The sequence below is a fragment of the Protopterus annectens genome, chromosome 11.part0 (genome assembly GCF_019279795.1).
Source record: "Protopterus annectens isolate FY-2018-M chromosome 11.part0, PAN1.0, whole genome shotgun sequence".
In the NCBI taxonomy this organism is placed as follows: Eukaryota; Metazoa; Chordata; order Ceratodontiformes; family Protopteridae; genus Protopterus; species Protopterus annectens.
In genome coordinates, this window is record NC_056745.1 from 568,161,564 (window position 1) to 568,182,664 (window position 21,101).

General features: G+C 40.8%; 1 protein-coding gene across 1 annotated transcript in view; it reads left to right on the top strand.

Moving 5' to 3' along the window:
• OTOGL (otogelin like) overlaps positions 1–21,101 on the top strand; it is a 3,472,886-nt gene that overhangs the window by 957,704 nt on the left and 2,494,081 nt on the right. The window contains exon 19 of the mRNA XM_044088067.1: positions 18,806–19,015. Within this exon, the coding sequence (XP_043944002.1) occupies positions 18,806–19,015 (210 nt within the window). The remainder of the gene's footprint in view (positions 1–18,805; positions 19,016–21,101) is intronic.

Genomic DNA, 21,101 nt, shown 5'->3' on the forward strand with positions numbered 1-21,101 from the left:
TTTTGAATCTCACATGCATTTCATTCTGTCTTGACTGCAGTATACTTTATTCAGGGGTTATTACTACTGTATTGCTGGATTCATGACACTTTCTCACACTCTCTCACTTGCTTTCATTTTACTATTCAGGATGGTACTTCTAGGCTTTATTGACATGTTTTACCAGTAGTTATTACAATCCTTTCCAGCAGTCTCACTTCTGTCATGTTTCAGTATTTCCACAGGGATATATTTCACACATGTGATTTCATCATCTTCTGCAGCTATACTTTTCAGCCTGCTGCATGTTGTGTATTATTTTCTTACAGGCAGAGCATTTTTATTTCAGAATATATGTTGGACAGTTTCATGTTTAGGTTAAACTTACAGGCTGAAACACACTTTTGTAATCAAGCAATACTTGCATACACTTTCACACTGTTACTTGCAGATTTTATTCCTTACTGACTACACTGCACTCTTTTGCTGACTGTCATACTTTTATATTTCTTTACAGTTACTGGTAGTGGATTACTGACCTGCCTGGTGGCGCAACCGCACCAGCCTATCGCCATAGGCTCTGTGGTTCACAGAACTGACACCTGCAGCTGTAATATAAATGAAGTAATATTGGAATACACATCTCCATAATATTAGCTAGTTTAATTTCTTACTTACATAATTAAATGTTACTTACTCAGTAGTGGGGCGTTGGGTGGTTGCCGGGCCTCGTGGATCCAAAGGTTCAGTTGGTCGTGCTTGCGTCTCTTCAAGTCCGCATGGTGGTGACGGACCTGCTCACCATTCCTTGGATCCCTGTGGCACTGGTGAGATCATGAGCCAACCGGTCCCACGCCTCAGCCCTGTATGCTCCCCAGAGGACCTGGCCCTGCATGAGTTGGGCCTCATGATTATGGACTAGGAGCCAGACCATGTACCTGGACTCCTCAACACCCCACCTCTGTGCTCGAAAGCAACTACCCTCTCCTACTCCTGTCATTCTGCCTGCAGGTCAGTTCTACAATCGTTTATGCTGTGTATTCCCGCCTATGGGGCTTATATAGTCCATTTTTCCCGCACATATCTGTGATTGGCCATTTTGGAATTGTATCAACTTCAGTAAACCTGCATTGTCATGCTCTAGTTTGTATTCATTCCTATATATTAGCTATTATTGCATTTACAGGTACTGCTGTCATGGCTTAGTGGTTCTGTACCTTGACTATGGTGTATAGTATCCTGGGTTTGAACCTGGCCACTGCTTTTTATTTTTCATGACTGTCTAGACATGCTGAAGAGTGTGTCTGTGTAAAGGCAGTTTTGATGCGGCTTGCTCAACGTTGCCCGTCGGTTAGCTTGTTTGCATGGTGCGCAGCTCCGCGCAAACTGGGTACGCTGCTTTAAGCCTCATTTGGCTATCGGCACGCATATTACGCTCAGCTCAGTTAGGGGCACATAGATTTAGCGTGTTAAACCACTGCTCAGCTACGGGCACTCATTTTGCGCCAGTTAAACCACTGCTCATCTACGGGCACATGCACTCACTCTGTTAAACTGTAGCTCAGCTATGAGCACATCTGGCATTTTTTCTTCTTTGTTACCTCACATGTCTTCAATATAAATGGGCTATTTCATTACATTTTACATATATTGGGGTTTTATGTGTACATATTTGTCTGGGACTTGTTTCCTGCTTATTTTGAAAAAAAAAAAATTGGTGTTGTGGGGGCTCGAACCATGAATGCCTGCTCTTCAGCCAACATCTCTACCGCTACGCTATTGCTTTCTGGCTTATTTTGCATATTTAGTTCTTATATGCTTTCCCACTGACTGCTAACTGTAGCTGCGCTACGGGCACGCCCACGCAAATGAGCACACTCATGGTTAAACATCTTTACAATTTAAAAAAAATATAACATGTTCATTTATATATATTTTATGTTCATAGTCTGTGGGGGCATGTGTTGTGTTGTGTTGTGTTTATTCACATTTCCGTGGTCTCTGTTATGGGTGTTTACTTTGGGCACTTCTACACTTCTGGGGGCGTGTCCGCTTGCAGGGCTCAGCCCACGGACACGCCCCCTACTGTCTTACACGGACCGTGTTAGACTTAGGTGTGATTCAGCATGCTCTCATGAATATGCAAAGCATGCTGACATCACTCCGTTTAACTGCAGCCTCCGTGTAAGAGTTATAACTCTTACACGGAGGCTTCATGAATCCTGGGGTGGGTCTTATACGTTTTCCCCTGCCGAAATACGAATTAGGGCTTATTATCAGGGGATGCCTTATTTACCCCCCCCAGTACAACAACCTACATTTATTCATTTATTCATGTATAAAAATTGATATTTATTCATGTACACAAATCAACATTTATTCATCTACACAAACTGACATTTATTTGGTACTTTTCCGTTATTGGGCAACAGTTCTAGGTAACACGCTAACAGTTGTGTGAGAATTCTACATAAACAGTGCAAAAAACATTTCAACTTCAGAATATCTACACCTTGGCTTTCACAATGCAATATTTCATGCTTAACAGAAAGTGCACAAAAATCTCAATACACGTGTATTGGAGGAGGGGAGTAAAACAGGTGAATATCTGCCACTGTTTGACTAGTGATGCTTTCTTTATTCCTTAAACCATAAGAGAAAAGTAATGGAAAGTCATAACAATGTATTCTGGGAACTAGTGGCCTTACTTTGTAATTACCCCTTGATAATGACATGTTGCCTTAATACAATAAAGTCAAAAAAACTGACAAGAGCTTGCTGGCAGCTGAAAGCAGAAGCAATCCATTCTTTTGCCCCAATAACGGAAAAGTTATTCAAATACAGTCATGTCATCTTCTTCTGGAACATTGTCATAAGTCTCCACCCCTCGAATTCCAGCCTGAATTTCTTGCAACTCCATTTCCTGTAGAACCATTCGCCCCAATCTGTCATGACTAGCAATAGAGCTCTCCTTAAATGAGCACTACTTGTCCATGTAGCCTGCTCATAGTGCATTGGCAACACAGCTGTCAGTGATTTTATCCCATGAATTCTTCACCCAAGTCACAACCGCTTGCAGGCTAGTCTTCACAAAGTTTCCATGCTGATTTCTCTCCATTCTATTTTCAATGTAGTCATTGAGTTCCATGCGCAAATGGTCCTTGAATGACTTGTTTATTTCAATATCAAGAGTCTGGCGATAGGCAGTCATTCCTGTGGGAATCATTATTTGATCTATTCTTTTCTGTGCAGGAATTTCTTCATGTCTTTAGCATGGTGAGTGCTGGCTGAATCCCAGACTAGCAGACCTCTTTCACCACCTTGCAAAACAAGTGGCAAAATTAAATCGACCCACTTCCTTATAACTGCTTATGTGCACCAAGCTTTTTTAGTTTCAAGAATATAAATGTCTGAAACACATTCAATTTTATCTTTCTTGCCCTTAATAATCATTAGAGGTGGAGTTTTCTTTCCCTCTAGATGAATTTCCAAAATACAGGTAACAGATGCACTTTCATAACCAGTGTAGGGAATGTAGATTGATGAGGCACTCCTCCAATTAATTGTTGTTTGAGATCCTTGGCCCATAAACACTGCAGTTTCATCCATAGCAATCAGGTTGGAGAGCTGGTATTTAGAAAAGTCGATGCCATCAACAAAGGATTTGAATGCAAGTGCACATTTAATAATTTCAGTATTTTCCAGCTTGAACAGTGTTGTTGATCTTCTTAGAGACAGTTCATATCGCTGAAAGAAGCCATCCAGCCAATGTGATGCTTTGAATTCTTCTGGGGATATTTCTAACTGTGGTGCCTGCTCTCCTGTTAGCAATCCATTCACAGATAATGTCTTCTAGCTCAGGAAATAATGGTTGCCAACCTAATCCACACTTGCACTTCTTAGCATTTCCCTCGTTGGCCTGTTGACTGTGGTTTTCATATGCTGCTCGCCATTTTCAGACCATTCGGTGATCTAATTTCTTCTCTTTGCAGAAAACCATCAGATTCTTTCCCTGGGAGTCTTCCACGATTCCTTTCTTGTACACAATGGAATAGCTCTTTCTTTTTGCACTCATCTTGTCTGGGGGGATGGTTAATTGAAGACTTACGAGACAGGAGTGGCAATACAAAATGATGATGGATAAGAAGACACAACCACAACCACAACTGTTCATTATCAAGTGCGCACATTTTACATGCGTTGTCTGAACTTTGACCAAAGTACACTTGCCAGTGTTTATAGGTCAAGGATCTCAACCGTCAAGTGTGAGTGAGGATTAGGGTTACAGTAAGAATTGTGGGGGACACCCGGGGAAAGAATCTTATGAATTTCTACAAAGAGAAGAAGTTGGGTGTCCAAACTGGCCGAAAATGGCGAGCAGAGTATGATAACCTCAGTCAACAGGTGTCAATAACATTATTATTTTATAATTCAACACATCCATCGTGTGTTATTGATGATCTTAACTGAGGCTTATTTTTGGGGTAGGGCTTATATCATGACCATAATACATATACAACTAAAGTAAAACAAAAAATAAAAATACAAAATAAAAATACCACCAAGACCACTGATACAAACGAATAACAGAGTTAATAAAACACTTAGCGCCTTGAAGGTTCAGTAAGCTGAGGCGCTAAGTGTTTTATTAAATCTGTTATTCATTTGGATCAGTGGTCTTGGTGGTATTCTTATATCATGACCACCCTGGAAAACCATGCTAGGCCTCATTCTCTGATTAGGTCTTATTTACAGAGAAATATGGCATATACATATGTATATGTGTGTGGGGATGTACGAATATCCCCACTTACATGCAGAATTCTGGGGTTATTTGCACCTACACACACAACAGTAGTCTGATGGTAAGAGACCAAGGCTGCATAATGACAGAATACACTTATCCACAGAACCTTGTGTCTGTGGAATGTCACCCTGTAGATAGACAACGGTAGGCAGGTGGTGTAATGTGCAATGTTTGCAATCCAGGACTTGGACAGGCCATATTGTCTCTGGCCAATTGTTTACCTACCAATTGCAACTGGCCAGACCTGGCAATACTGGTAACTGTGCACACATAGCAGGGATATTAACAGGTATCCCACTGCTAGGACACTAGATACAATAACAGCATCAAGCAGGGTCACTCACCAGGCCATGCATGCTGAGTAATACAAGGCCACATTGCATAGTCCACAAGTACTGTGGTTGCATCCACATGTACAACATATATAACTTGTGGCACATCCAATAAGTATTGTGAGCTATAGTATGGAACAGTAGTTAGTGAGGGGTTCTAATCTTATATCAGCCACCTTGTGTATGTGTGTGTGTGTGTGTGTGTGTGTGTGTGTGTGTGTGTGTGTGTGTGTGTGTGTGTGTGTGTGTGTGTCTGGCCTATGTCTGTGCTATGATTATTCATTTTATGGCCCTGTGACTACCTGCTAGCCTCTCCATTGTCCTCCTTTATAAGGCCTGCTGATGTCATCCACCTTAATAGCACTGTCTGACAATCTAATAATGGATAAGCTCTTTGGCGCATGTGATAAATATTTGTGCTATAGTGTATACTACTAGATAGGTAGGGGGTGTAATCTCACAACAGGCAACTCTATGTGTGTGAATATATCCCCTCGCAGCAGTGAGGACATGCCTGTATGGCCTATCTCTGTGCAATGGTTATACATTTTAAGACCCTGTGACTACTTGTCAGTTTCTCCATTGTCCTCCTTTACAAGGCCTGCTGATGTCATCCACCTTAATGGCACTGGCTGACAATCAAATAATAGATAAGCTCTGTGGTGCATGCAATAAGTACTTTGTACTATAGTGTATACTACCAGATAAGTAGGGGTTCTAATTTCACATAAGCCAAGTGTGTGTGTGTGTGTGTGTGTGTGTGTGTGTGTGTGTGTGTGTGTGTGTGTGTGTGTATACAAATATATTTCCTTGCAGCAGTATGCATATGGTCATATGGGCTGTTTATGAGCAATGGCCATGCATTTTACTGGCTGTGACTAGCGTCTGGCCCTAAATAGCCCACATCTACCTAGGCATAACTGCAATCCACCACAACCTACATTTGTATGTATGGAGGAGACACGTATCAAATGTAGCAGACCTTGTCACAGGGTATGCATGCATGATTACTCTGACTATCCCCATTGTCCCTGACACACTGTTTGACAGATATGCACCTAGGTAACCATGCACTTATACAGCCATACTTTGCTGACGTCATGTTTTTGCTGTGCTGCCATGCCAACCCATGCTGCTGTATTGCCTCCAAGTCTCCATAGCTTATCCACTCAGACCCCTGGAACAGAAACATACACAGGTCTGTGAGGCACTTGTCATTCTGTAACACTACCACCAGTCTGACATCATGCAACAACGATACACAAAGTTTGATGTGTAGTAATGACACATGCCAGCATTCAGCACCTGCCATGTCGTAACAATACCGCACTACACAACTACATGTAAAGTAATATAGTCACTCTGTGCATCAGACACATATTTGCATGTCCCTGTATTGATGGCATGGATGTCAGGGATGTGGCACAGGTATCATCACATGCACAGGGTGTGGTGTGGAGGTGCCAGAGGCCTAAGCTGTGTCAAGCAGTTGACAGCATGTGTGTGAGTCAGGAAGGGGTGCTGTTTAGATGGGCCATGGAGAGGTTTCATTTGTTTCTCTTGGTGACCTGCATGTGATGGTGAAGTTTGAGGGTGTGCGTGTACACACTCAAGGCCAGGGCTAGCCATACACATTTGTATGTTGGACAACTGTGGATCATATGTGGCAGAGTGGACAGTTGACCGTCTCTGGCTATGAAGATGGGAACTGGCTCTGCCAGGAATGGCACTGGCACCACCATGCCCAGGGTCAGATGCAGTACTAATAGCTGACACTGACTGCTGTATGCTGAGCCTGTGTCTCACACAGGATCACCCAGAATGACATGCCTATGGCATGCCATGTTGTAATGTGGACAACACACTTCCTTCTATACTGCTGGAGGTACTACCACTATGGGAGCATGAGCATGCATGGCCACGTCGAGTCTCAGCAGATGGTGTTGCTGACCTATGTTCACATGTCCGATGCCCTACTCCAACCAGATGTTCCAGCACAGACAATGTCCGGTGAAAGACTGACACTGTCTCAGCCCACCATCTGTCCACTACATCAGAGAAATGATCCATGGCATCACCAATGGGGTGGAGGCAGTCATGGCTGTCAGACTGTGCTGCATCCATAATGCTGAGCATCCATCTGGTGTTGCATTTGGAATGTGCCTGTGCTGCCACGATGGTCCGAAACATGTGGTGAATGACCCAATTTGTGACACTTGTCACAGGTGGTGGATGGGCAGTAGTCCACCTTTGAGCACCCTGTCAATCTGCCTGTGTGGGACCTTGTCAGCTCTCTGGATATGGCCAGTGTCTACACTCACTGATGCCATAGTTGCCACCCTGTCCTTTTCAATATCGCCACGCTCTGACTGTCTTATATCTGTGGCCTCACAACACTGGTTATGTGTGGGCATACTCACTGTGTGCAAGGACAATGGTGGAGGAAGTGAGATGTCAACCCCTGGGACAGATTCAGCCCCAAGAAACTCCACCTATGCCTTACTATGGCCACCATCATCATCAGAGTCTGATGAGACACTGACATCAGGTTGTGAGAGGGACAGACACTAACCCCCACGTTCACCTGTGAGGAGGAAAACAAAAGCAGTGCATTACTACCTGTACGGTTATGTATGGTAATCCACAGAGACACATACAGATGAGGAGCCACAACTGCATTACACATCCCACATCTTATTTCTGATCCCATGCACAGCACACAAACACGCAACAGCATACACAGACAAGACAGGCCCTTTCTACCATGCACAGACAAGACAGGCCCTTTATAACATGCACTGCAGCTACATCTGGTTAATGTTGCCAGTACAATACACCTGTGAGATAAGCAATATGACAGTGTATCTGATAGACGCATACCTAAAATCTATTGCATCTTTCTTGAGCATCTCAGGTATGTACCATCTAAGTATTGTGTGTGAACAGGCATCTTGGAGTGATTGCATCCTGTATAGCAGGCTGCATTGTCCTTCTTAACAATATGTGCAACTGTATTAATGTTCCTGCAAATACACAGCTGTGATTACCCATTCTGTGCACTTCAGTTATTGGCTAAGAATACTCTCTTTGGCTAAGCATAACAGTTGTGCCTAGGGCAACATGGCAGCCCTTAACATTCTTAGGGTATATACGATCTGTCAAACAACAGTAACACACTTACCAGGTACAGGACCTTGGACTCCAGTCATACCTGACGTACCTATGAAAATGTGAGGGAGAGGTATTGTCAGCAATACCACATATTGCATTGTTAGAAGGTAATATGTGCGTATTTCCACATGTACAGTAGCTAATGTGTTACTGCATACATTGGTGACATTCTGAGTATGTCTGCACAACTGTGCATTAAAACAAAACCCTCCCCCCTAATACAGATAGACCTGACACCAGTGTACTGGTATGCAGAGCCTGCAAAAATTACTGATACAGTATTACACTGATGAACACAGTAAGCTTACCTGGACTCTTCTCATGTGGACGCTGTGGCACCCACCTCCAGGATATATGGGGTGATTGATGGCTGGAAGTTGGTTGCTGATCCCAGGTTCTTCATGAATTCCTCTGTGGCCAAGAGTGGTTGTACTGTTACAGGCTCTCCACCGGTGGCAGCATGGTCCCTAGCCACAGCAGCTGCCCTTTGTTGTGCAGCATTAACCATGTCTGCGGCCTGGTGGTTCACTGCCGTGACAAGGTCAGCCCACAGTGCTGCAAATTGGTCACAATTTTGGCAACTCCTGAACAGCAGAATGTGGTTATGTATCCTGAGGCCATCCAGGACAGCATTATTTTCTGTGGCTGTAAATGCTGGGTGTCTCCTGTGAACCATTGATCCTGAAAGACAACAAGAGGGGGACATATCACAGGACTAGATACATGGACATCCACTCTGTACAGACCCTGCACAACCAAAATGGGCTGCACTATCCACCTCTCCCTAACATATCATACCCCAAAGTCTATTAACACAATACATGTAGCAATAATGGTATGTCCCTGTGTGCCATGACAGAGTCTGCTGAATGTCTCTACACCCATAACTGCAGTCTACTGTGGTGTGTTCCCTACGGGAAAAGTCCCACTACTATGTCATACAGCCACTGTCAGACAAATAGCTGTGTGCTATTACAACTATATGGGGACAATCCAGCAACACAAGTGTGCCACAGTGACAGACAGCAATGCAAACCTGCTGTAGCATATCTTCCTTGCAGGCATCATACCTCTCAACTACACAGATGTTTGCAGAATGTGAACGTGTGCCTCATAGAAGTGGTCCTTTTGGCACAAACATGTGGATGTCTGACAAATAGTTGGCCAATCATTGATAGTTGTTGTCAGAATATAGAGAATCTGGGTATCACATGCTAGACCACTTAGAATAAAATGACGCTACAGTAATCTCCGCTAGTCTATTCATAGCCTTACTTTGTATGGTCAATATGTACACTTTGTCATTGAGTTTGAGACTGTGTCCCACCACTAATAATGGCTATGACCTGCAGTAAGGGGTTGATAGGTATGTTAGCTATAGCTCTCAACCAATGAGGTATGACTGTCAACAAAACAGTGACCTAACCAGAGTACATCAAGGACAGTCAGGAACACCTTTACAATGTCTGAACTATTTCTGTGTGACAATGACAGACTGGAAGGAGGTGAATTACAATGCATTGTGTGATATTACAGTTGTGTACACCCTTACTTACTGTCAATATGTCTAACTGATAACCCACTAGCTTTCTTACAGAAGCTGACCATTGTAGAAGGGAGTAACATGGTCAGAGCTGTGATTTTATTCAAAGCAGGGACAGTTGAGAGGCATGCCTGTAGCTGTTGGACAGCACAGTATCAGCAACATGTCATTGCCATAGATGTACTACAGGCCTGTTGTAGTCCCTTTTCCCCATACCTCCATCTGCATCCCATTATATGGACACATGTATTATATACCTGGTAGGGTGAAGTAATCCTTTTTTGACCAGATCCTCTGCAAACAGGTTGCTAAACCATTGTTTGTCTGAGTAAAGCAACATACATACCTGCTCCCCATAGGCAGTTGATTGACTTTTGTAGGGAATGCTCATTAACAGCTAATTGCCTGTGCACCAATCTGTGGCTCAGACTTGCTAATTGCATCCAAAACAGCTGGGTTGCAGTTTCATTAGCCAATGAGATAGCACCACAGTGCAATATGTATGGGCTTCATGTAGGCCTTGGCCTCTTTCTTAGGTTTTGAGATGGACATTAGTTTGGTGTGGAGACTACAGCATCACAGAGGGTAGGTAAAAATACTGTCCGCTGTTGAGATTTATGAGGTATGTCCACAGTTTTGCATGATATGTTTGGCCCTTGTTCCATGACATTGTTATTATCTGGCAGTTCTGTGGTAAACATTGTGGGTTGGGGCGAGTAAGGAGAGAGAGACATGTGGATGTCAGATGTCATGCCCATCAGAATATGCATGCTGATGCAGTAGCTGCAATTCTATCAGTTCACTATCTTTGTAGGGGCAAACTGTGAAACATGTCTCTGTCTCGACCTTTGCTCCCCCTTTATGTATGGTGTTGTCTGGTTCCCTTGTTCTAGGGGGTTGTGTGGTATGGTAGGTCTGTAGCAGCTAGCTTAACATACAGCTGCGGATGCTCTACCTAGGACACATAGAGGGGAGTGTGAACTCTTTGGAAGACAGCAAGCTGTGCATGCAGCTGAGGCAGCAGTGTCAGCTGCGTCATCACAGCAGAGTTGGGTAAGGATACCTATTACAGTTCAATCTAGGCGTGTGCGTAAGGTACATCTGTTATGTAACAGTGCCAATCACAGATTAGTAGGCAGCATACAGTTTGGCTATACAAATATGTGCAGTGTGTCCCTACTTATAGGCCTTTGACTTGCAAACATGGGTAGCAGTTAATGCAGTAGCAGCAACCTGTGTGGGTTAAAATTGCATGACTCAGTCATTACTTGCTGTGTTCACAAGTATGTAATTGATGTGCAACACACTAAATTTGAACCCAGGACTGTGGGTGGCAAAATATACTACATGTAAGGCATTTAACAGACTGAGCTACTGAATCAGTGCTGTAGCAGGTGTATTTGCAAGATATATGTGCATACATACAGTCTGTGACACACATTGTCTCCATCTATCATTATGTGCATGGATTTCAAAGGCATTTTTTGTGTAGCAGGGTCCTAGTTGTACACATGTACTTTGCCATTGCTGCCTTAGCAGGTGTGTTTAAAGATGTTGCTGATAAAAGGGAACAATTGCCTGCTATCATACCTTTCAACCTCTTAGAGCAAGAAATCTGGAAAAAGCCATAAATAAAAGTGGAAGAAAGACCCAAAAGTAGGGACAATCTTTAAATACTGCTCTTACAAACTTAGAATGTTGAAAGAATAACATGTTATGCATTAGTATGTGCTTTCTGAAGGGTATGAAGTTTGAAACCCAAATGTCTATCATGATTTTTTAACCTCAATCTTTAATGACTTGCCACTACTTTGCCAGAAAAATATGATTTTATGAAAACAGAGCCAAAACTAGTGGGCAAAACTCTGAACATTCTGCAACAATCTGTACAGTTGACAGGTATGCCTGCTATTCCAGGCCTCACATACAGCCAATATTTTTTATTTGGCTCTGTACTGGTGTAGTGTTTGCATCACAGTCCCAAGTTCACTCCCATTTTTCCCATTATATGTACTTGCAGTCTGTCAGTGGCAATCAGTATATTTTGCTGGAAACACCTGTTTTAATTCAGAGCTGAGTGGCCTAGTGGGCTAGTGCACTATGCTGTATTTGACAGGGGCCTGGGTTTGAGAAGTTGTAGGGATGATTATTTTGCAGATGTGCCTAACAGTGTATGAAACATGCAAGATTATTAAGGTACTTTTAAGCACTGTTAAGTGGATTTGCTCGGGTTTCCGTGATGCGCCACTTAACTCCGCGCCAACTCGCACTAATAATTAAAACAAAAAGAAAAAGAGGGTGAGAGGACAGTGGTAAAATGGGGCAAGCAGGGAGAAAAACATACTGAAAGGCAGGTAGGATTGTGCAGGAAGGGTGTAGGAAAGGACCTTAGCTTTCCATTTCTTGTACACCAACAACTGTGCACTTTTTACAGATTTTGTACATGAATTTGGACCCTCAAAACATAGACATAGGGGTTAGGACAAGATTAATGTGTTGTCAAGCCAACTGGACCTAATTAGTTGTGTCCAGTGGACATATATGTGAAATGAAGAGCTATGTATGAGGCAATATTTTTTTGTGAGACAGGAGCCCACTTTATTTTTAAGGAGTGAGTGGAATGTTGGGGAAGGGATGTAGGTATCATTATGTATGGGGAGGTAAGTTTGGTAGGACAGGTTGCATTTGCAGACAGACAAGGCAGGTAAGATAGCATACAGGGGCAGTGTGTGACACATGAGGAGGGTAAACACCTTGGATGGGGAGGATGTTGTGGAGTCAGAGATGCATGTGCCCCCAGATGGCAGCAGCATGACTGAGCTCCCCACCCATGGGCAGTCAACACTACTCCTTCACTGCCCCAAAGTTGGCTGTACTGGAGACTGGGCAGCAGGGTCACCATGCTCAACAGGTCATTGAGTCTGCCCTCAATCTGGCGCAGGGGATGTAGTTGATCCTGGATGACTACAGCCCCTCCACCATTCCTCCCCTGGGGGGTGACGGGCCCCATCCCCTGAGGCGCTTCCACCCAAAGGTGGTGCAGGGTCAGCAGAGGGGGAACCAGAGACTTGGGTCCCAGTCATGCTAGAACCCAGTGCCATGGCCAGCTGAGGCAATGTAGAGGGATCAGCAGGAACCAGCCTACCTTGATGTGGTGATAGAGATATAGCAATGTATATAGGTTAGTTATGAACAAAACATTTTGTTAGTTATAACAGCATGCCAGAATATTGGAAATAACCCATTAACATATCAATGCATATTATATGGAACACAGCAATAAATAACATAACAGTATATTAATAGCATGCCAGTAACAGTTACAGCATAAGACCAACAACATCATTAATTCAACAAGATATGTTCATATGCAACCACTGTAATACATAACAATAATAAAACATATGCCCCAAAATAAAGTTTAGAGAACAACATATGTTAATAGTAAATCATAACCAATGTATAACAATAACAACTTTAGATAGAGATAAGTAGTGGGGAAAGAGAGAAATATAGTCCATTAATACCGGTATAGGCTATATAGTTTACAACACTACTGCTATATACTCTACAGATCTGTCCTTCCTTTATGTATAACAGTGCCATAAAGCTGCTGTAGCACATACATACCTCTCAAGCTATCCGCATGGGATAGTATGGGCCAAGCAGTAACACCTGTAGGCACACATCTACACAGAACACTTACATGTCAGATGGACCTATATAACTACCAAGGTATACTGTGGACTGATGTAGTGTGACTGTGCTGTTGACATAATGATGTCAATGATAGATCTGTGACAGAGGGATTAGGTGACAGTGATTACAATCTGTGACAGTATGACACTTGAGAGACATGTGTCATGTACAGTACAGAGAGTAAACAACTATCATGCTCTCCTTGGCAGGCATAGGGTTAGACTGTCAGCAAACATACACAGACACACCAGGCACACAGCCATACCAAGATTACACATTTCATTTATTTTTTTCTTTTATTACTATTCTACTTTCTGCCTTTATTTTATGAAGTCTTATCACATTCCTGGTCAATGCTCTTAACAGTCTGTTACATCTGAACACACAAATTATTTACTCATAATAAGGGCTACTTCACTCATTTACCTGTATTTCATGTGGAGAGATCATATGTCATCAATACTTAACAGATTCAGTAATATTTATTATTATATGGCACTGAATTTGAACCCTGGTCTGTGTGTGGCAAAATGTACTTGAGACAAAGCATTTAACAAACTGAGCTACTGCTCGCTACTGACTGACTGATATTTGCCTAGAGCTAACCTGGAAGCAAAATATGACCTGGTCATAGTACTACAGTGTTATACTAGGCTACAGTAATAGTTGAAAACACATGCATGAGATTCATGCATGACAGAGATACTAGGCAAACTATGCATTACTACATAGAATGCAGGTGTACACAATATACTGTTAGTGGGTGGAAATATCTGTGAAGTCTACAAACCATGTCAAATTATTGAGTTGGCTAGCTCACCCATATACATCTGAAGATAGTGTATTTGCATTTTACAGCTATTACACTGTCATACTTGCCTACAGCACCGTACCTCGGAGAATGAATGCATATAACTGAAATGCAATGGTTAACACAAAACAATCCTGATATACACAATATACCTTGGGTGTTAATGGTATTGCAGAACAGGTGTCATCATGCATTTCTTGTACTACAGCTCTGAATCTACAGTTATTGCATAAAACTCTTTATTAGCTATACCTTGAGGCAGGTAGTGGTATTCTTTTGTGTTTTTATTTCATATCTGTTGCCATAATTGATTTCATGCAAAACAACCCTAATACCACACATGTGGCACAACACAGCTTTATGAGGGGTACCTTCATGCAATTAATGGTATAGTTTTGAGTCTTTATTGCACAACAGTTGATATAATGCAGGTGTTGCAATACAACTGTAATTCCACAATTATTGCAGTAGAAACTTTATTTCATTTACATTATCAGGGTTAATGCTTTAGTCTTCCCTGTTTATTGCACTATAGTTGTCAGTAGTTTCTTACTGCAGTACAGGCCTACATCCACATTCATTGCAATACACAACTCTTTTCTGTATGTACCTGTTGGCTGTTAAAACTTTACTCTTTCTTGATTATTTGACTGTAGATTGAAAATTAATCTGTACTCACCACACTCATGGTGCAACCTGGCCAAGCGCCATGCATGCGCCTTTAGGTTGTGATCTCCTCTGCAGCTGTAGGGAGAGAAGCACACCATTATACATACCTGCCTATCAAACATTCAGATTAGTTATTGGTAAAACAATGCTAACAGTACTTACAAGCTTGTGGGGCATTTCCAGCCCAAGTCTCCTGGACCCAGATGTCCAGAAGATTCCCTTCCAATGCTTCAGGTCATCATAGTGGTGATGGACCTGCTCACCTGTGCAGGGGATACCTGTAGCACTGGTGAGATCATGTGCCAGCCAGTCCAGACCTCAACCTTGCACTGTGAACCATGGAACTGCCCCTGCAGCATCTGGTCTTTGTGGTCTTTCACCAGGAGTCCAACCATGACCCTGGACTCATAGTTCCTACTCCAGTGCCTGCCATAGTTCCCACACAGTTCAAACTCCAATGGGTATGTTGTATTTGTGCCTGTTGCACTTAATATAGCTTGTTTTCCCACCCTTACACACCACTGGGCAATTTTTAAAAATGAGGTGCATCACTTGGCACCACACAAACCAGCACAACTGAACTGAGCAGTGCTTAAAATGACAATGCTTAGCAGTGCTTACCAGTGTGCAAACCAGATAAGCACAGCCAAGCAGTGCAAAGCACTGCCTTGCAGTGCCTAAACAGAGGTAGTTTAAGCAGTGCTTATCATGGCTTAGCAAGGCTTAGCAGAGCTTAGGTGAGCTCAGAAGACCATGATTTAAAAATAATTGGTATAATTAATATTTAGAAAATAATTGCTTAATTTCCCTTCCATGTGTTCAAACCCTGCACCTACTGCACATATGGCCATAACTCTATTCACTTGGCTACACAAATATGTAAAATGCTGCTATACTTTTACATATACCTCTGAGCCACATTTAAGCACTGCTAAGCACTGTGCCACACCACGTAAACACGTTAAGCAATACTTAAACTTGGCCTTTGAATCAAAAATTAAATGCATTTGATTTCTACTTTTAGCTGTCTGGCACATGTCATTTGCTGCATACCATGCTGTGCAAACTTTAAAAACTTAAATACATTGATATCATGCATTTGGACAGTACAAGGGATGTGTTACTCATCTGCGGACACAGGTAGTGATACACTCCCTACACTGATTCAATAACCGTGTTCCAAATCTGTCCATCAGCAGTGTGCCATCATTAATATGCATGACGTGCTACTGAGGGGGAACCACATAGATGGACACAGTAACTTCCATGTAGGCTCTACACTATGCCTACACATAATTTATTAAATCTGGGGGATAGTTATTTGTTTCTTTTTTGCTTAACAGATTATATTATAATGGTTCTAAGCAAACACTGTCTCCATTGTTTATGAGCAATTAAGTATCGAACCTCAAAATTAAGGCCCATTCCACAAGGTATGTGGCAACCTTTACAGCTTTAATCAGGAATTCCTCAATCTGTGATATTTGTGCAGCAGCCACATGGTCTATGCTACACTCCTTCTCAAAATATTATAAACTAGTCATATATTTTAAAATCAGAGCTGCATTTGGAGTTCTGGTTCTTAGAAATATACTGTCATGATTCCACCCAATATTTCTTGTAGCCTGGGATTCTGTCCCATCTGTCAAATTGATCTGACTGATGTTTATCATAACTCCTTTTCATTCAAGTCCATCCAATATGACATCCCTCTCTCCCTCTATTCACAAACCAAATTGTCACTTTTGAGCTGTTATTGGTATCCCACTGCTGTTTTCCTGGCACTAGAACACTAGCTAATGCCTGGTTCAGATCAAGGAGCAGCTTTGTATCCAACTGTTGGATTGGATGGACTTGGAAGCAAATGATCCAACTTTATGATAAGTACATAACGTCTGTTTCTTCAACATGGGGACTGAAAAGGGTTTGTCAATGAATGAGTGTATTTATAGTTAAAGGAAGCAAATAATGTACAGAAGAGGAGAATTATTCAAGTTGCCTGTGTTTGGGTAGAACTAGTGGTCTGAGGGTGAGTAGTCATGGGTTGTATGAGTAAGAAGTATATATTTGGGTATGAACATCTGCAGACGGCAATGTGTTTGCATGTGATTTTGTGCATGTTTGTGTGAGAGCTTAAAGAAAGAAATAGAAATGTGTTTAAGTGCACAGAGCTGCAATCACAGAGTCATCAACAGCACAGAAAATGCAGGTCAAAGTTCTCCAAACCACATATGTGAGTTGATTTTCATACTTCTGAGCTCTTCCTAATGTATCTAAATTATATAATCAAGTCTGAGGCTGCAAGAGAAAAAAGAAAAACACTTGGGGTTCTAAAAAAATCAATTATTTTTTCTTTCATTGCTGAGAATCTGTAGAAGGAAAGTTAGTTTTTCTGAAACACAGTTTTGAGGGCGTATGATTCTAGCAGTTGTTTTTTGAAAAATATCCATGAGTGTGTGTGTGTGTGTGTGTGTGTGTGTGTGTGTGTGTGTGTGTGTGTGTGTGTGTGTGTGTGTGTGTGTGTGTGTGTGTGTGTGTGTGTGTGTGCATGCACTTAATAGAAAGTTAGTGGTTGTTATCTGATGGGCAAGGTCATCATTTTAATACTGCACAACCTGGAGGCAGGAATAGTACAGTTATGTGTTTGTAAACACATAAGCAGAAATTTACCATATTTTAGTTTTCAGTACCCACTTTATAAAGTTCAGGGTTATAGGGAGCCTGGGCCTGTCCTGAGAGCAACATATGTGAGGCAGGAACCATTCCTGGACAAGATGCCAGTCAGTTGCAGGAGGCAGCCATACTTACAAGCACATTCTCTTAATGGCAATTATTTATCATTTGCTCACGTGTCTTTGGGATGTAGGATAAAACCAGTGAGCCTCTTGTGATCCACTGGTATGAAAAGAAGGGCATACAAATGCTGTGTAGAAGATGTCCCAGCTAGGAAATGAACTAGAGAACTGACTACTCTGTGACAGCAATGATAACATTACTGTGCAAGAGCAGAGTAGTTTGGTTTTGTTTATTAATCATGGGATAGAAGCATGATGTTGGAAATGATGGGGGTAATTATTGATTGATCTTTTTATTTGTAGCAAATGTACCTAAGTGAAGCCTTATGATTTATTATTATTATTATTATTATTATTATTATTATTATTATTATTATTATTATTTTCAATCAGATATCATTCTGTATTGGCTTAAAGATTTTTTTTTCAATTATAAGGAAAATGACAGCACAGAGAACTACATGGCACAAATTATCAGGATGAGAAGTAAATTATGACAGTGCTACTTGAATCACTTCTAATGCTGCATGAATCTTTTCTTTAAATATAATCAAAATTGTTTTTTTTTTTGGCTGTGTAGCACTAGGCATATTTCAGGGGTTTATAATTTAGATTTTATAGTTCAACTGGAGTCAGCTTTCTGATGTTTCCTTTTATTTTTTTTCCTCAAGCTTGCTAATACAAGGAATGTATACAACTGGCTCATCGTACAATTATTTAAATAAAATATTTTTATGTTCTGTGTATAAGGTTATAAGCAGAGTTCTCCGTAAGAACCTGAATGGAAAACAAAACAAATAAATCATTTTTAAAATCAAAATAAGCAGACACTTTTACTGACACAGTGTACTGAAATATTATGCTATCATATAGTAGAATGCTCTCAGCAGTAATAAGAAAGGTATTTTCAAAACTAGTGTAAGGAATGTTAAGAAAAGAATTATAATGTATTTTTCCTTTCCATTTTTGAGCAATACAATAATGTTATGTTATGTTTAGCTTTGTATGCAGCCCACTGTGATGTCATCAATCAAGACCTGTTTGTCCCCTGTCATTCCTATGTGAGTCCTGTTTTATACTACCACTGGTGCCACTTTGATGCCTGTAAGTGTGGACGTTCATGTGTCTGTACAGTTCTAGCACACTACGCTCACATTTGTGCCAAACATGGAATTGTAATCAATTTCCGATCACACGTTTCCTACTGTGGTACGTATATGTATATATATATATATATATAATTGTTTTAAAAGCAAAATGTCTGTATGAACTGACATTGTAAACATACAAATTGGTATTTGAAAATAGTTGTTCCAGAGTAATGAATGTTTCAAAATGTTAACAAGTAAAGACGAGTGTCTTATAAATGAGCAAAAACTGCTTTATTAATGCTAATGATATTTAAATATATCAGTTTATTTACATATTTAGTAACGCAGTTTTATTTGATGTTCTATTTGATGATCAAAGGATTTTTGTTTTCAGCATATTTTAATTGTAAGTTTTACAATGAATTACCAAAATACAATGAGGTAAAACATGATAAGAAACCTGTTGCACAAGGTAGGTCATGGGAAATGTCAAAAAAGACTTAATACAAAGATTTCCAATATGCTTGTAAGATGTAAGAGGATATAAAACATTATGGCATTGTATTTCAAATCACAGAGAGTGAGCTACAGACATAGTGATCACAGCAGACTGAAAATTTGCCCCATCAAAGCACAAAATTAACAAAAAAGGTATACATTCTAAAACACATATTGCAACCAACAATGATGTGCATTTCATATGTCATGCGTCTTCACTTTTGCTGAGGGGCAGCAGTTTCCCAACTGTAACATATATTATTTGAGCAGGTGTATACTGTCCTAGAGTTAAGAGATCCACAACAAGACTTCTCTAATGTTGACATGTCTGATGACTTACTGTGGTGATCCTGTTCCAAACTAACCAAAGCAATGCCATCACTGTTAGAATCAACATTTTTTCTGGGCTGTCAGCTTTGTCAGTGCAAAGATAGCATAAAAGTACAAAACCTAGGAATCACTTCTACTTGAAATCACAGGGAACAAAGTCCATTATACCACTATGAACTACCTACATGTTACTTTTACATATTATACAAAGGCAGCCAAGAAAGTCATAAAAATGTATGTGCCTAATAAGCAAACTATGAGTGCCATCCCTTTTATATCACATATCCCCTTGATAGCACAACAACCAAAAAATGAAGCTTACTTCACAATTTTAAATAACTACAAATAAAATACACTAATAAAACGTATTCTATCATTTTCAAAATTCCAGAGATTAACTATCTGTTCCTGGGGGCTTCCCTGTTAATTGGTTAGACATCATCATTTACAATATCAAATAGACCAGGAAACAATTAAAAGCAGAATCCACCAAGCAGAATCAAGGAACACCAAATAAGCATCCAAGTTTATTCCACAAAAGGTTAACGCTTTCTTCTGGTATCTGTAACCAGACTTCATCAGACCTTCATTAGACATCATCACTCTGTTTCATCTCTTTCTGTCTTAGCTGGTAACTGATCAGCCTCATTTCTTCTAACTTTATCATACCTAAGTCTTCCACAACTATTTCCATTTGTGCCTTTTCTGTATTTTCACATTCCTTGTACAATTCTTTTATAAAAATTCCCAAATATATCCAATATCTTTATATGATTTCTAGTTATTTTTCCTGTTATAAGCTGCTTAAGTTTGTAGACAATCCTGTCTGCTGTCTGTTGCTTAACTCATTGTGCTTGTAAGAACTGGAATACATGTCTTTATCTTTTAAATTACTCAGAGCTGTGCTGAACAAGTGCCAATATTTATGTTCTCCTTTATGTGCCAAATCTTCTTGTACCTTTCAGAATAAAAGTCTGCGCAAACTATAAATCTGATCAAGGCAGGTTATCATGTAGTAGATGTACTAATTCAACAAGATATGCACAAACCTTATAGTAATTATTTCCTTTTCACTGTAATAGCAGAATTAAGACAAACTGCATTGTTTTCTGTAGTGTTTGGACATTTATTGACTTCTGAATATCTGTACTCAGTCTCCTGTCTGAGTAATCAAACTGATATGCTGTATTCAGTCTTCTCCAAAATGAACTGACTTCTGACTAGAAAGAGTCTCTCATGAGAATAAAACCCTGGAAATTTTCTACAAGTTCTAAACGCCTCTTTAACCATGGTTCTCAAGATCGGTTTTTGTACCTAATGTTTTGCACACTCTGTTAGGACTCCTCATCCTTATCAGTGATTTGGTCTGAAAGTTA